Source organism: Pseudorasbora parva, chromosome 9, assembly GCF_024679245.1.
Source record: "Pseudorasbora parva isolate DD20220531a chromosome 9, ASM2467924v1, whole genome shotgun sequence".
Classification (NCBI taxonomy): domain Eukaryota; kingdom Metazoa; phylum Chordata; class Actinopteri; order Cypriniformes; family Gobionidae; genus Pseudorasbora; species Pseudorasbora parva.
The window spans coordinates 8,259,045-8,277,186 of record NC_090180.1 but is presented as its reverse complement, the minus strand read 5'-3'; the positions used below and the strand labels follow the sequence as shown (position 1 = coordinate 8,277,186).

General features: G+C 36.9%; 2 protein-coding genes across 2 annotated transcripts; both read right to left on the bottom strand.

Moving 5' to 3' along the window:
• Positions 1-208: 208 nt before the first annotated feature.
• On the bottom strand, positions 209-12,372 carry LOC137090030 (E3 ubiquitin-protein ligase RNF31-like). Its single transcript, XM_067453703.1, has 14 exons — positions 12,235-12,372; positions 11,771-12,016; positions 11,590-11,681; positions 11,315-11,497; positions 9,872-10,051; positions 9,660-9,758; positions 9,455-9,544; positions 6,875-6,989; positions 6,666-6,784; positions 6,470-6,583; positions 5,704-5,767; positions 5,526-5,613; positions 5,270-5,438; positions 209-867 (listed from the first exon to the last, which is right to left on the bottom strand). Exons 1-14 carry the CDS (start codon positions 12,296-12,298, stop codon positions 697-699), a joined length of 1,794 nt encoding a protein of 597 aa, XP_067309804.1. The 5' UTR covers positions 12,299-12,372; the 3' UTR covers positions 209-696.
• Positions 12,318-17,528, bottom strand: LOC137089389 (tumor susceptibility gene 101 protein-like). Its single transcript, XM_067452969.1, has 8 exons — positions 17,193-17,528; positions 16,737-16,827; positions 14,932-14,997; positions 14,629-14,795; positions 14,372-14,538; positions 14,143-14,237; positions 12,434-12,604; positions 12,318-12,355 (listed from the first exon to the last, which is right to left on the bottom strand). The coding sequence occupies exons 1-8, from the start codon at positions 17,235-17,237 to the stop codon at positions 12,318-12,320; spliced, it is 840 nt and encodes a 279-aa protein (XP_067309070.1). The 5' UTR covers positions 17,238-17,528.
• Between the last annotated feature and the right edge of the window lie 614 nt (positions 17,529-18,142).

The window sequence follows — 18,142 nt, the reverse complement described above, 5'->3', positions numbered from 1 at the left end:
CATTGATGATACTTGCTTAAAGAGCGGCTGTCTGGAGCATGCAACCCTCTAATACAAAAAAAAAGAAGAATAAAAACAATACACACATATTTTTGGCAGCTGAAAATACACACACAAAAACTTGTTAGGCTTTGGTTTTAATGGCGATTTTGTTTCACCATTCGTAAACAGAAAAAAATTTGACTGTGAGAAAATAAATGTTTTATTCACACCGTAAAATACTCACATCTGCAACAAATAACCTCTCGCACTTATTATTACAGACCATGCTAATACCCATTTCACAGGGGCCAAAAGTGCAAACTTGTGCTCAGTATAAAGCATATACTGTAGGCTGACTTAATATAAAATTAATATAAAACAGTTAAAACAAGTATGAGAACTGCCAACAATCGTAGAACATGAGTATTTTTGAAAGCCACAAGCTTAAACAGAAGTAAGGTTATGTGTAGTGACTAAGTATGATACAGAAACTTCAGTGCTCCTATTGTAAAAATGGATAAAAATCCATCATTGCTGGTTGCTCTGGTCATTTTAAGGCATAATTTCCCACTGATATTATATTAAACTTTTGTAAGGGTAAGAAAGACCTTCTTTTTTTCTCCATAATAATGTATTGACAAACAATTTGTCTGGATCCAGAGATTTGTCAATTTATTAGTTAATAGTGACAGTCAATGTGCTCTGATATGTTCTTCAATCAGTCAGCAGTAGCAGTTGCTGGGAATCCTCAGGCACGCCACGGCTCAAGATGGAGTACCATGGAGCTCCAGCCACAGGAGGAGAAGTGGGGGACGGTGTAGGAGGAACCGCTGTCTTCAATCCAGGAGCTGCACCGCTGCTCAGACCCACCCTCTCTTTTAAGATCTGAGAGCATACAACACTTGATAAGTTACAATCATACAACTTTGCCTAACTGACTTAATTGCTGGTAGCTGCATCTTATGGTTTTATTCAGGTCACTGTGTGAGCTTGAATATACTGTTAGTATGATTGTATTTCTTTTAAGAATTTGCAAACAAATACCGCTAGATAGAATGACTAATATATATATTTATACATTTGTTAATTATATATATATATATATATATATATATATATATATATATATATATATATATATATATATAAAATTAACAAATGTATAAATTATTAAAGGGATTCCATAGTGTTGAGACTTGTATGGCTTAATATAACATAAACAATGTCTCTTACTGAAATATGTAGTAGAAAACCCATGAAAGATCTACGTTATTTAAAAAAATGATTTTATATTTGGACCATGGGCGGCGCCATTTTGTTTGCGTTCTAGGTTGATGACGTAGAATGGTTGCACTCCTCAATCTGCTGGCGTTACCCGTAGCTATTTTTACCACAATGCAACTCGAAAATTGTTTCAGAGTTAAACAAAACCAATGAATTGCTTTGTAATTGTACTTAAAACACACTCAAACATACATGTGCACACAATCTCACCTACACAAGTCACAAACAGATCGGCGGGCGGGCACACACACCTGAAAGACTGCGCTGTCTCAATCGAGATGTTGGGCTGCTCAGTCTCCACGACAGGGGCTGAATCTGAAATCGACCCCCTATACCCTGAAATCGGGCATTATTTGAAGGGATGGCCATTTGTAGTGTTGTCCGACACCATAGTGGACATGTTCATTCAGTCTCACGTTGCACCGCAATAACGAGTGTACAGCCGATTTACAAACAGCTGTCCGACTTCACACACTCGTCTTCATTCACTCCTTCAAATTGTATTAGTGAACAAAAGTAGCGAATGTTATTTGTGTCTTAAAAATGAAAGTTTAAAGATTGAGGTTAATTCACTGAGCTTGTGCTCAAACTTTAATGCACAAACCAATCCCATGCATCATCACCAAAACATCCTGCCTCTCTTCCTCACGTTATCCTATCCCATTGTCCTACCTAGATATTTCCTTCTGCTGGATACATTAGGCATTACAGTTAATCTACTGCATATCAACAGTCTATATATACAGTCTCAGTGCGCGCGTGTGTGTGTGTGTGTTCGCGCCGATCTGTTGGGGTGAGTGTGAGTCTGTGTGAGAGAGAGAGTTTGTGTGCACATGTATGTTTGAGTGTGTGAAGTCGGACAGCTGTTTGTAAATCGGCTGTACACTCGTTATTGCGGTGCAACGTGAGACTGAATGAACATGTCCACTATGGTGTCGGACAACACTACAAATGGCCATCCCTTCAAATAATGCCCTATTTCAGGGTATAGGAGGTCGATTTCAGATTCAGCCCCTTTCGTGGAGACTGAGCAGCCCAACATCTCGATTGAGACAGCGCAGTCTTTCAGGTGTGTGTGCGCGCCCGCCGATCTGTTTGTGACTTGTGTAGGTGAGTTTGTGTGCACATGTATGTTTGAGTGTGTTTTAAGTACAATTACAAAGCAATTCATTGGTTTTGTTTAACTCTGAAACAATTTTCGAGTTGCGTTGTGGTAAAAATAGCTACGGGTAACGCCAGCTGATTGAGTTTTGAATTTGTGCCTTCTAGACTGAGAAAAGACAGAAAATGTATTTTTTTCTCATAGGGATGAAAAACAACAATTCCCAGAATGCTTCACTGCCCTACGAGGCCACTCCCAAAGCCACTGCTACTGGCTTACTGTGACACTACAATTAAATACGGAACTTGTCTGTTCAATATGAGTGAGTCGCCACGTTAGTCTCACAGCACTAACACTGCAGGAGTCAGATTATATTTACCGTCATGAATGAGCTCTCCTAATGAGAGCTGAGGTAATCGCATCCTCGCTCGTGGGTACTCCAGGGTTCTTACTCATACAAAGCCATAATCGCTGAAGTAAGGGGACATGCAAAATATGTGTCTAAGTAGTGATGTGTGAATTATGGATCAGTGACGTGTGGCTTGTTTGTATCTGTCCCTACCATAGACTGTAAAAAAATTCAATAGAACTAAGTAATAAAAAAAAAAAAATACATATAAAAAACAAACTAATGGCAAAAATAGAGAAATGAGAGGGGAAAAAAGTTAAGAAAAAGGAGATGGAAAAAGTAACTGACGCTTGTGATTTATGAGGTGTGTTGTGTGTTAGTGAAGCACTCGCATTCAGCGTGTTACATAGACAAGACTGTGGTGGAGGATTCATTGCGCAGCAGAAGCACCAGATTTATATTTTTAACTGTGGGCTCAGCACCACAGCTCCCTAATCACAGAGTATACACACGATCGCGAAAGTGAAAGTACAGGGGAACGCGGATTCAAACGCAATTTTAATAAGTTACCGCTGTTTGAAAGAGGCTCCCTGAAGCATGAGAGTTTCTCCCAATATTAAAGCTATCTAGTTGTAACCATCTATTAGCTCTGTATCATGCTTGAAGAAAAAATGTGTCTATTTACACTTTGAATATTGAGTACTTTGATTATGGTCATTGTTTGCATTTAATATCTACGATAAATTAGTAGGAAGGAGTTTAGTTAGGAGGTCAAAAGAAGCTTGTGCAGAACTAAGGTCTGAAGTGACAATCATTTTGATAGCTCCGCCCCACACATACAAAACCAGTCAATGACTATGGCAGGATCTGTGTGTTACTAATCCAGGTCAAATACTCAATGAAAAAGTCACCCCTTCCATCACAAAAACACAAACCCGTCTCATGAACAATAGTTATTCGTCTCGATAGTCCAGCTATTGACATATTACAATTATGACCGGATAAAGGTTAAATAGATAATGAAAAGAGGAAACAAACATGTTTTAGGAGTATAGTATCTTAATTGTCGGACACATTTTGTGAGCTGACCCTTGAAACAGACAGTGAGGAGGTCTAGATGCTCCCTACGGTGTGGAAATGAACGGCTCTTTATCGTCGCTGAAGTGAAAAAATTTGAAATAGTTTTTCAAAAAAAATTGTTCTGCATTAGGGTCATCAATGTAGCTTTTTTATGGCATTACTATTTTCACTTAGAATACACTTATTTAAAATGTCAAAATCTGATTATGTACAATAATCATTATCTCAAATAACAGGATATGACAGTTTAACTCCACAGTGCACAAATGATGTTTTGGTCTACTACATAGAGCACGTGAGCGGAGTGGAGCGCGAGCAGAGTACATTTCCTCCAGAGCTGAGAACGCATTTCTGACGATTTTGTTCAGCCTGCTCAGGTCGGCTTAACCCAGAATGCCCTTTGTGATAAGCTGGTTCGAGAATCTGTTAAATAAAATCAATAGATCTAAGTTTATGGAGTTCAAATATTGTTTTAATTAAGTTGTGAACCTTATACATGCATGCAAAGTAACCATCAAAGTTAAGAACAAAGAAGGAGACCTAATTAAAAGATAAGTGTGGAGAGTTAGTAAAGATTAATTTTGTGATGTACTTGCAACCAAGTTCTAGTTCATTCTTAGCTTTGGGATAAAATAAGTTTAAAATACCTTTGCACCGATAGGCTATACTGTTAATGAACACCGTCCATTCTGCTGAGAGTGTCAGTTAGATGTATATCTTAAATATGTGCAGCACGCTTTCAATAACAAAAACACACAAATATGTAATAAGTAATATACAGTAATAAAGAAAGCCGCTTTATTAAATATACCACATTATACCACTCTATACAATATAGCATATTGCTTTTAAGCAAAAAAAAAACATAACTATCCATAGACCTACTGTAATTGAGACATTAAAAACAAAGACATAGCTATAAGTAAGGCTGAAGCCTTCCTCAAACGCCGCGGAAACATGGTACGTTTTTTTTTGTTATGTACTTCCATACATCCCACACCCAACATTCTTGGGTTGTTTCTTATTTATTAAATCCAGGCAATTGGTTGATGAAACAATGAAATTAAGACACAATTTAAACAAAACAAAATTCAATTTAAAGAAACAAAACTAAATGAAGTGGTCAAAATCATGTCTGACCCACTCCATGCCTCCCCGAAACATCTTATGATGTAACCCATCTTACTCATGCTGTTCACTTTTCATTAAAAAATCAAATAAAATCCTATTTAAACATAAAAGTTCAACTAAATACATTTTCTATAATGGCTAAAAACCTATAGTACAGTAGCCCTACAGAGAAATATCATGATGGAGTGGGATTTGAGCGAACATTGTTTTACCAGGAGCGTTCGTTTGGGCCATGAACGATTGAGTGAAGCCTGTTGGCATAGCAAGTCACACAGCTCCGCTTCGCTCAGATGTTTGGCTACATACTATACATGATTTATTTAAATCCTGTAAGCACTAACCTGCCGAAGTCTGTCCTCGTACCGGTGATCTGGCTCTAAAGGTTGTTTGTCTGGGACTGGCACCTTCCAGCGGTCCATTTCTGCTCTCAACTCTGCTCCATCAAACAGTACCACAGGATCCAGTGAATTGTTGTTTATTAGCTCCACCAGACACTCTTTATAATGTAACCTAAAAATGAGCATAACAATTAAGAAAATCTCTGGTGTACTGTATTTATGATAGAAAATATTTCACAGAATTGTAAAGATTTCTTACGTGCAGTAACCATTGTACTCGACTTGTCGTCCACATGGCTCCTCTTTCACAGCTCCTGTTTCTTGGAACTCCATTACACCACAAATGCCTACAAGGACCACATTTGAATATACACCGAAATGTGACATCTAAACATATGGTATTCACACGTAGGCTTATTTCAAACCAAAAGATGTACCTTTAGAGTGTCTACCCACAGAATCTTTGGTGCTGAACATGAGGGGATGGGATATCCCATAGTGCTGAGAAGAAAAATAAATGAAGATTAGCCAATTTGATCTGTGGCAGGGAATGATAGGCCCAGATAAACTCACTATCAAGTTCTTTTTCGTTCTTCACTTAGGGGTAAAAAGACGTTTAAAATACGTGGGCAGTGATATACTACATAGCGAACATTTGTAAATATCTACTTTCAATTTTAATAACAAAATAAACAATAAAAATTACAACAGTGAGAAAACAGCAGTTAAGAAAGCACCTGATCAACAGATATGTTTGCACAAGCTCTACAATTCAGCATTCCAGTCAAGTCACGTCTGGTTATATACCATTTTTTACAATGTACTGAAAGCAGCTTTACAGTATTAAACATGAAAAACAGTATCAATGTATTTTTCAATTAGAATTACAACTTAATTTTGTACTATAAAGCAGCTCTCCAGTGTGTTCATGTTTTACTTTAGTCTGACCTCAGCGGATTGAACAGAAGAAATGAACCAAAGAATATTTCCACATCAAACAAGGCTCAGGGCAAAACTTCCAGTTATGTAATTGCCATGGTAGTTTGAAGGTGTTTACCAGCTTTGGTGAGCTGTTTTGAACTCCTGAAATGAACTTAATGTTGGCCTGATTTAAATCGAAATTACATCACACCAGTTTGCACTTTGATTTCGCTTGAAGTATATCGGGCCTTTATGCTAGATTACAGTAGAGACGTCTGTCACCTGCAGCATGGTCTGTAGTCTCGGGACACTCCAGTCTCTCAGATGGTATAGGCAGTTTCGAGGATGGTGAGCATGTAACCCTTTAGCTGTGCACTCGATAGAAAATTTACAGGCCTGCAAGGACAACAGACACTAATTAATTGATCCAGAGCTCTGTGGCTGCTACACTGACAACTGCTAAGAGAACTAAACTTACAGAGCCTTGTTTAAATGGCTGACTGCAGCCTCCACAGAATTCGTGCTGGCACTGAGTGCATCTGAAATGCAAACAGCCTCCTCTAGCCAGGAAGAAGCGAAATTTGCATTTTGGACAGTCTGAAAGAGGCACAAAGAATGTTACAACCTGAGAAAGTTCCAACAGGAAACTTTGCACCAAGAACCTTGATTGAGAGTTTTTTGTTTTACCTATTTTGTTCCTGCTGAGGAGCTGCTCCAGCCTTGAATTTTGGTACTCGGGGCTGTTGAGCTGCTCCCACTCTTTGAACTTCTCGCATGAGATTCCTTCATGCTGTGGAGCCCACTAGAAAACAAGCATCCACATCTACAGAATTCATAAATTTGAGATTACAAGGGAAGGGACTCAATAGTAAGGCTTTTTCACAATCTAAGACCACACTTGCTAGGCTATCTTGAAAGAACAATCTCGGAAGAACACAGAACGCATCTTTTTTTAGCACGTGGGACAGCATCATCCAATACACAATAAATAAAATATAACATCACAGATGTCATAACCTAAAAAATATGTACTTACATTTGTGTTATTATTTGATATGTTTGAAGTATTTGTGTAAATGAGTGTGTATATTTAATGTTACGCTTTGCCAACTTTGTCATTTAATATGCCAATTAAAAAGTACAGGCTTTCTCCAGATGTTTACCAATAAAATGATGGCAAACAAAAAATATGTTTGCTTTCACAAGCCGCCACATTTTTGCGAGCTTTCAACAGGAATCTCGAGTGAGAACAAGATTACAGGCTTCCATACGTCATCTGCCTGGGATGACTTCTGGGATTTTTAATGGTTTGATTCACTTATGCACCTGATGCATCCTCAATATTAAAATCTGCGTGAAACAGAAGTTCTGTGACATATTTCCAAGTGAAACAAAATATTGAATAGAGGGCAAGGTTTTATTTTAGCGCACATCCTCTCCATCTCTTGCATGTTCTACCCAAGCCACCAAACTGACATCATGAGATGTAGTACAAAGTTGTGGTAATCTTTTCTCTGTGCATTAACCTGCATGGTTTAATTGTTCACCAACAAGTCCAGTAATGTGCACAAAATAAATAATGTCACCTCTAATAAAAACTTTAAGAACACACAAAGTCTGGGCACTTTAATGCATGAATGTTAATACTAGGTTTTTAATTTGAAGTAATACCTGGAAAGTATACAGAACACATTTTAAAGCCTCATGACTAAAAAAAAATAATACTTTGGTTAGAAGACTAAAGGCCCATTGACACCAAGGATGATATCTATAAAGATAACCTTAAAGGTATAGTTCACCAAAAAATGAAATTGATGTTGATCTGCTTACCACCAGTGCATCCAACATGTAGGTGTCTTCGTTTCTTCAGTAGAACACAAATGAAGTTTTTTAACTCTTGCTGTGTGCCAGTCATATAATGCATGTGAATGGGTAACAATTCTATGAGAGCAAAAAAAAAAAATGCTTAGACAACATGCACAAAGAGCCCTGTGGCTCATGACGACACATTTAATATCTTAAGACATAAAATGATCAGTTTGTGTGAGAAATCGAGCCGTATTTATATAATTTTTTACCTCAAATAGACCTCTATATCCAACAGCCCGGAAGAACGTGCTTCACTTCCAGTCAATATACTCTCCAGGTCAATATACTCTGGCGTCATGCACAAGATTCACTTCTGCCGTTGGCTTAAACTACGCCAGATTGTGTATACCGGAAGTGATGTCTTTACACGTACACGATGCCAGAGCGTGTATATTGACCTTACCGGAAGTGAAGTGCGTTCCAGGCTGTTGGATATAGCGTTCTATTTGAGGTAAAAAATGATATAAAAACGGCTCGATTTCTCACACAAACTGATCATTTTGTGTCTTAAGATATTAAATGTGTCGTCGTGAGCCACAGGGCTCTTTGTGCATGTTGTTAAAGAATGTTATTTTTTGCTCTCATAGAATTGTTACCCATTCACATGCATTATGACTGGCATTCAGCAACATCTTAATTTGTTGCTTTTATTAAATTTTTAATAAAAAATCTTAATTTGTGTTTTACTGAAGAAACAAAGACATCTACATGTTGGATGCACTGGTGGTAAGCAGATAAACATCACATTTTCATTTTTGGGTGAACTATCCCTTTAAAGATATAGTTCTAAAAATTGTTGTTTAAAGTCATCGTTGTTGGTGTGAATTGGTCTTAAGGCTGTGTTTATACTGCAAGCCTCAATTCTGATCTTTTTTTTCAGCCTGATTGATTTTATTTATTTTTTAAATGTGGCCAATATCAGCTTTGAGCATGAACAGGTCACAATCCTGAAAGGACATGTGCGTGCAAAAGAACAATAACAAAGACTACGGCACACAGCACAGAGTCATATGGAAGTAAACACAGTGGTCACTGAAGTCAGAATTTACATGTTCCTTTATAAGGTGAAGTGCTGCGAAAGCTAGGGAATTTGTACAAATGCATACTAGGAAGAGTTTTTCTTGTACAGTTTTTCCAAGTTTGCTTGTATAAAGCTATCACTGTTAAACTGACCAAATTTGTTGTCGTCTTCTATATTCACTTCCATATTCGCATTGCAAAACATCAGACCTGTATTGGATTTAGATGTGGATTGTGCTGTTAACACTGTTAACAACACTCAAGATCTGAGTCACAGATGAACAACAAAATTGTATTTGGGCTACATTTGCCTGCAGTCTGAGCATAGCCTAAAGCATATGATGCAAAACATTACATTTTGGTTTATGCAAAACATACCGGCCTTTTACATTTAAAGCATGTGCTTTTCCCACAGCTAGGGCAGTCCATCCTCAGCCTATCTGCTTCATGAAGGAGCCCAAAGCAACACTAAAAAAACAACAACAGTGAGAGTTTACAAATATATAAACAGAGATAAATTGCTATCAATGTCAGACTTGACATTTTACAGCAAAAAAACACATTTGCAAATAATGGAACTTACATGTGCACACCAGCGGAAGTTGGGCATTTCCTGTAGTGCCTGGTCTCTGAGCTTCCTCTGGAAGAGCTCGTGGATCTGGGGGTCCAAATAATACCTGATCTACACATACAAAACCATTTACAGTTAGTCATAATTTAACGTAATTACGTATTTGCGTCATAATGTAATTCACTTCACGGTAAAGGCCAAAAAACGCATTTGGAGCTTCACACCTGTGTGTCGAGTAGACTAAAATACTCCATAGAGTCCTCCCTGCGGCCTCCTCGCACATCGGGAAGATTACAGAGGGGACACACAGCATGAACTATATTCTTCTCCTTAATGACAGAGGAGAAGTACTTCTTAAAACAGCTCTCACAGAATGTGCAAGAGCAGTGTGTCATGGTGACCATCTGAGAAAAAAAAAAAAAAAAAAAGAGTTAAACTGACAAAATTTGAGTTAAACTGACAAAATTTGTCTAAAATATGAGCCATATTTTAGAAACTAATTTAAGGATCATGAAAGAGATATATCCTACAGTGTATTATCCACATGTGTACAATAATATGATACAACTAATATCATGGCTCAATAATAAGGATGGTCAGATGTCTTAGTGCTAGAGTGAGAGTTTTTATGCTAAAATTAAATGTCCTGTAAAATTAAGTCCTGGATAAGCATGAATCAAAATCTTTGAATTATATTATTAAATATTATAATAATCATATGATTATTACAATAAGTAAATAATAATAATTAATAGACAAATATTTTACGATTCAAAAGGGTGTTTTTAATGTTTTTTCAAAGAAATCTCTTGCTCAGGAAAGCTACATTTATTTTATTGAAAATAGAGTAAAAATAATTAAATATTACCATTTAATATTTTAAAATGTAATTTATTCCTGTGATGGCAAAGCTGAATTTTCAGCATCCTTACTCTAGTCTTCAACATCACATGATCCTTCGTAAATCATTCTAATATGCTGATTTGGCACTCAGTCATTTCTTATTGTCTATGTTGAGAACAGGTTTGCTGCTTACTATTTTAACCCTGGTGCATTTTTATAGAAAGTTAAAATGACCAGTATTTCCTTGAAATATAAATCTTTTCTAACATAAATGTCTTCATTTCTGATCAATTGAATGCATCCTTGCGAAACAAAATTATTCATTTATTTTAAAAAAAGAAATGCATTACCAGCCCCAAACTTTGAACAGTAGTATATTGATTAGAATCATTAAAGGTGCAGTGTGTAGTATTTATAAGGATGTATTAGCAGGAATGCAATATAATATGCATAGCTATGTTTTCAGTGGTGTATAAAGACCTTACATAATGAACCGTTATGTTTTTATAACCTTAGAATGAGCCATTTCTATCTCCATACACCACAGGTCCCCTTACAATGAAGTCACCATTTTGTGCAGTCATGTTTCTACAGTAGCCCTAAATGGACAACCTGCTCTACAGAGCGCTAGCTACTACTGTGTCAGCCACCATAGCTTCTCTATGTGCTTTAAAGAAAAGGGTGAGCGGTTGGCTCGCTGTTAGATGCCGCTAAAATGTACATCTTTAAAAGTCAATAAAATGCATAATGATCATTTGAGGTAAATATCAATTTCACGCTGGCTCTATATTTTTAGGTCAAGAACACAATTAATTTGTTCTCACCCTGTTGAAGGAAACTTGCTCCTGGCATATAGGGCAATCATGGCAGAGATATTTCAGAGCAGACGGGAGGTCTCGGCATGACTGCACTGCTTCCAGTACATCTGTGGAGCTGAAACTGCACCCCTCCAGGCTCAAGATGCTCTTAAACATTTCGGCTTTCTCACCTTGGACACCACCTGGGATCTGACAGGAAGTTCTTTGTGTAATGGAATCCTGTACAAAGTGGGTGAGTGAAAAATAGATGAAAAGGCTATCTTGATTTGGCTTCCTCTTACCTCCATGTCTTCAAACCTCTTCAGCTGAATAAGAAATCTTTGCTCATTAATGGTAAGCACCCTGTCAGGCTGCTTCAGAACATGCTCTGCATCTGGGAAGACACAAAAATGAACATTAAAACCTTTCATTTGAATAGTAACCTTTTCTTTAACAGAGGTTAGCAGTTATGTCCCACAGTACCTCTCTTATGTCTGAAGAGCACCCAGGCCTGGTCTGGCTGTGCTGCAGGGTATTTGACATCCAGAACTTCTCCTCCTGCATTCTGCTTCCTCTGGAAGTAGATGGTGAGCTTGTTCTTCATCTTAATGGGAGAGATGCCCACAGGAAGCCTGCTAACCACTACCTTGTGATGGTCGTCCACTAATTCTGGGTGAACCCTGGGGCTATTAGCACAATCTTTCCACGCTCCTCCAGGATAAAGAACATCTTCATGGAAAAATTAAAGTCTATTTTAATTCTGTGTAACGTTAGCATTATTTTACAAAATGGTTGTGTAAGAGGCACCAGTACAAACAGGAAAGTTACAATCACTTGCATGTTACATTGAACATACGTTCAATACATGTTTTAAATCCAGATAATGAATGTCCAGTTCAAGCTCAATTATAATCCAGTAAAACACTGTTAAATTATGCATTATTTACCTCTCTCCATGTTGCTTAACTGGTACATGTTGACAACTCTTTTTAATTGAAGGCTTTTGAACATGTTGTCTATGTCATCTACATTAGAAGTGCTGCTGGTGGGAGCTGAGGTAGAGATAATCTTTAATTAATTCAAAAATGTACAAAGGTTTGAAAATATCACTGCTGAATAGTTTCATTAATATTCAAATAAAATTACCTGAGGCAGGAGAAATGAATGGGTTTGTTTGGTGGTTGGTCTCCAAAGCTTGCACACCAAATGTGATTCCAAAATCCAGCAACTCTTGCGTGTATGATCTCCTTACCCCACTCATCTCTGTTTCACTGACTTGATTTGGGTTCACCTGGGACTTTGTACTCTTGGGTAGGGCTAGTGAAGAAAACCTTACGGTTAGCCAGGAATGGAAAATGAAAGTCTGAAACATTCATTTAAAGCACTAAACCAGGGCTATTCAAATCTTACCCTGGAGGGCCAATGCGGTTCAGAGTTTAGCTCCAACCCTGATCAAACACACCTGAACATGCTAATCAATGTCTTTAGGATCATTAGAAAATCACAGGTGGGTGTGTTTGATTAGGGTTGGAGCTAAAGTCTGCAGTGCATTGGCCCTCCAGGGTAAGATTTGAATAGCCCTGCACTAAACCAATAATTAATCTCAGGAAACTATAATGGATCAACATGCTGCCTACTTTCTGCTTCCAATATGGAGATTTCAGCTTTATTTACCAACCCACCAAAGATCACGTGCTCTGACACACTGAACTGTGGTGATCAAATGGACAATGCAAATAACAACCCGGCTGTCATTTTGACATATGGTGCAAATGCCTCACATCCCGTTTGGATTATTGCAATGCTCTCTTTCTTGGTCTAGCCATTATTAGGTTTATCTAGGTTACAGTATGTTCAGAACTCTGTAGCCAGAGTTCTCACCTCTGCCAGGTGCTCTGCTCACATAACTCCTTTACTGCGTCATCTTCATTGGCTACATGTAGCATCACATATTAAATTTAAGGTACTACTTCTAAAATTTAAGGCATTAAATGATCTCGCACCTCCATATCTGGCTGACTTACTACACCACCACTCTCCTGCCCGGTCCTTCAGATTATCTGAGCTTGGTCTTTTGCCCACTGCTCGTTTCAGGTTGTCCTACCACCTACAGTGGGCATTTAGTATCAATGCACCTAAATTATAAATTATGGAATCGCTTCCCTTACCATTGCGTAATTTATCATCTCTGTCTACCTTCAAGACCCAGCTAAAAAATATCTATTTATTTTGTATTTTGAATAATGTGGCTATAGAAGACCTGTGCTTGTCTTGTGTATGTGAGTATGCTAATGGTTTATTGTGCAAATGTATTGTCTAACACTATGTAAAAGTGACCTTGAGCTTTGAAAAGGCGCTATATAAATAAAACGTATTCTTCTTCTAACTGTGAATTACTTGAGTTAACTAAAACAAAACCATAAGAAAATAATTTTGTTACTTGAAATTTTAAACTTAACTGATATATATATATTATATATATATATATATATATATATATATATATATATATATATATATATATATATATATATATATATATATATATATATATATAAAACTAGTTGCTAAGGCAACATTTTTTCATGTTCATTAAATTTAACTTTGGTTATAAAATAACTAAAACTGAAAAGGACATTAAAAGTCATTAGAAAATAATGAAAACCAATAATTGTTTTTTTTTTAAGAACTAAAATTAAAATGAAAACAGGTAATATAAAATTAAACTAATAGAAATATTAATAAAAAATATAATAGTACCTTAATAAAGTTAAAATAACACTGATATATAGAGTAAAAACTGAAAATCCAAAGTAGTGAACAATCCATGCAAACTAATATAAATCAATGTTTACTGTTGCTGGCATGCTGGGGCACAGATGAGATGGACGCTCCGTGTGGAGCTGTTGACGTCTTCTGCATTGAACTGCTGCCTGTATGTGGCCAGCTGCTGCACAAACAAACAAAAAAGAAGATTAAAGACAACATCAGTACCACTGATCATTAATAAGGTGATCAATTGAGAGACTGAGGCCAAATGCTTTTGATAAGAATGGCTAAACTGAAACTAAAACAAGCACTGACCTGCCATAGGATGAAACGGCATTCGGTTGAACTACCAGTTCAGCTGGTTGGTGTTTTGCTTGAGAATGTGGTGGAGAGGTTCGGACGGGATAGGAGGCAAATAGAGGAGTTTCACGCTGAAAGGCAGCAATCATCTCCTCCAGAACTATGGACAAGTTTGACCACCCCTAGAAATGAAACATTTAAATTCAAAGTGACATGTATAAAATGAATAACTTCAAATAAGTAATGGTGAAATAACTACATAACTGGCTTACAATCTTCCAGTTGTTGAGACAGTGGAGAAGAATGCGACCATGGGCATCAACATTGCTGCTTTTAGCATTGATAACCATGGAGGGTGAAGGGCAGACATAACACCTGGGTGGATTTTTGGGATGGGTCTCGTGGATCCAGATGCAAACCGGAATATTGTATTTGGAGCCTTTATAACAACATGATATACACAACATGAGTTTCAGTTGTTGTAAAGCCAATACAATAAATAAAGAACAAAGAACAATATAAACATTGGAAATGATGAATTATATGCTACAGTAGAGCTTCTGGAAACCAGTTACCTTCATATGTTACAGGAACAGTGCCACCCAAATAAACCAACTTCTTCTTATCATTGTTGGGATAGACTGTAAAAAGAGAAGAGAACCGAACTCAGCAAAAACACACGCAAGAAAATGTGCACAGCAAGCAAGCATTCTACATAGCTGTTATTGTTTTTTAAAAGAGTTTTCAGATTATATAGGAGAAGACAGAGACAATCTGTACTCCAGTGAATACTTCTCAGTGTACATTACTTTAGTCAAGGATCATGTGAAACTGAAGGCTGGAGTAATGATGCTGAAATTTGCTATCACAGGAATAAATTGCATTTTAAATTGCAATAATATTCCACAATATTACTGTTGGGAGGTACCATCCTAGGTGTATATGACTTTCTTCTTTCAGCCAAACACAATCAAAGTTATATTAAAGAAATATCCTGGCTCTTCCAAGCTTTATTATGAGGAGTATATAGTAACCTAGATTTTGAAGCCCCAAAATAGTGCATCCATTATAAAAGTAATCCATATGACTCCAGGGGGTTAATAATGGCTATCTGAAGCAAAGCAATGCATTTTTGTAAGAAAACATCCATATTTGTCTTTATAAACTGGCTTCCTATAAAGTCTAGTTCTGGCTGAATTTGTAAGGAGAAACGTAGGCCTAGCCCTATTTGTTTTGAACTGCGAGAGGTGTCTACTCTCACCTGAGAGAGTTCCAAACTTCATAAATGGCAATGGCTCACGAGTTTGAAGCTCAAAAAAGTGCATCCATCAATCCATTATAAACGTACTCCATACGACTGGGGTTAATAAAGGCCTTCTGAAGCGAAGCGATGCATTTGTGTAAAGAAAACGTCCATATTTAACAAATTAAAAATCTTTCGCTGCGAGAGATGTTACACTTTCTTCGTAAGTTGAATACAGAAGGTGATCTGGTGGAAGCTAGATATTTTACTTTATAAAGTTGATCAAATATGAACCCGATATTTTTCTTACCCAAATGCATTGCTTCGCTTTAGAAGGCCTTTATTAACTCCCTGGAGCCATGTGGAATATGTTTATGATGGATGGATGCACTTTTTCGAGCTGCAAACTTGTGAGCCCCATTCCCTGCCATTGTAAAGCTTGGAAAAATCAGTAAATGCATTAATATAACTCTTGATTTTGTTCATCAGAAAGAATTAAGTCATACACCTAGGATGTCTTGAGGGTGAGAAAGTAATGGGGCAATTTTCATTTTAAAGGTAACTAATAATTTAAGGGTTTTTTTTCTTTTCAATTTGATATAAAATAAAGAATTTACACTTTTATTCACAAATAAACAGATTGGTGAACATTAACATAAGTTCAACTGTACTTGCTTTGAGGCACGAGAACAAACCTAGTTGTTTTTTGCGGAGACTCAAACATATTGCACAGGAGAATGATGTTCTCGAACATCAAGCGAACACACGCTTGAGTTTCACATTTAGGTGTAAAAATAACTGTAATTTAAGCCTTAAATTAAATATTTTCATTTTATAAAGTGATCGTGTCTTCAGTAAATTTGGCCTAAACCACTCAATTTATATGGATTAGTTTTATGATCTCTTTATGAACATTTTTAAGGTAGTTGCATGGTAGGTAGTCATCAAGGTAGTTGCGTGAACTGTCAATGACAGAAATCTCTCAGATTTTATCCAAAATATCGTCATTTATGTTTCGAAGATGTTCAGAACGACATGAGAGGGTGAATAAAAGATTTAAATTTTTGGGCGAACTGTAAAAAATTCCTACATGTTGAAATTATTAGACCACCGGTGTTCTTTCAAAGATTAACTTACAATAATAGTCCACGTATAGCTGCAGGTTTGGGAAACCTGCCGACACATCTTTGATGTCATCAAGCACCTCATCTGGGTAGCAGTAATTACACTATTGAAAAAAATGTCAAGATAGTGATCAGTAAACAAGAGGATCCTGATGCACAAGACACATTTTACTAATACAAAATACTATGGTTACCAATACCATAGTTACAACAGCCACTGTTTTACAGCTGCCATATTCACCACTATCAAACGCTGTAAACAAAATGACAGAAGATTCTTAAAGGAGATCCCTAAGGGAGTTTATCATGAACTCTGACCGGACGGCTGCTCATATATTAAATATATAGCTGATATCATCTGTTTTAGTTCTAATCTTGATGCACTACCGGCAATTAGCTTGTTAGCTCACTAACCATTACAATCTGGTAAACCATAGCTGCATCGCTAGTGTTGACAGTATAAACATACCTCGAGAAGTGTTTGAAAATTCACGTCAGCTGTAACGCGCGACATCCTCTAAATGCACGAGCACCGCTCATGCATTCAGCGTCAAGTAATATTAAAACCAGAACGGGAAATCATATCTGTTGCTTCTTCCATCGCTTAAGTTTACATGTCATTCAGGCAGTTTTGGTTTCTTTTGCCCGTAGACGTCACTACGTCTCGTTGATACCGAAAGTTTATCCGGCAGTAGTTGTCTGCCATATTGAGTGTGGCAGAAATGTAGCTGTTCGAGTTTTTTCTGTATTTTTCTTTCTCTCTCTTTCTCACTATTCAACCAAACAGAATTTGTGTTTACATAATGACATGGAGAGAGAGGCAAAAGTCGAGCACAGATTAAAACGACATTCTTGTTTGACGAGCCTAATATTGTCAGTAAACAACGTCCATTGTTGAAATACCACTGGGTGTCAGTATAACACATACAATCTCTGAGAGCAGTGCACTGCATCCTAATACAACGAGAGAGCAGTTTTTAAAACATAGCCTATATATAATTTTACTATAAAGCATTTTTTTTTTTTTTTTTTTTTTTACTCAGCTAACACCTCCCACCCCACACCAAATGTATACAATTTTAAATATCACATTTCATTAATGAAATAGCCTACAAAAAAAGTAAAAGTCCAAATTCTTGATGCATACGTGTGTATTAGTTTGCAGCATATGAAAAATACAGAAAGCTTGTCTATTAGGGAATTATTTTGATGTTTTCTTTAAATAGGCTATGACAATGCTGAGAGAGAGAGAGAGAGAGAGAGAGAGAGAGAGAGAGAGAGAGAGAGAGAGAGAGAGAGAGAGAGAGAGAGAGAGAGAGAGATTAAAAAAACAAAGAAAAAAAATCAAGTTGCAGTAGGACATGGTTTATCCCAAGAATCAATGAATAAGCTATCACACATTTTAAAACCCATGTAATT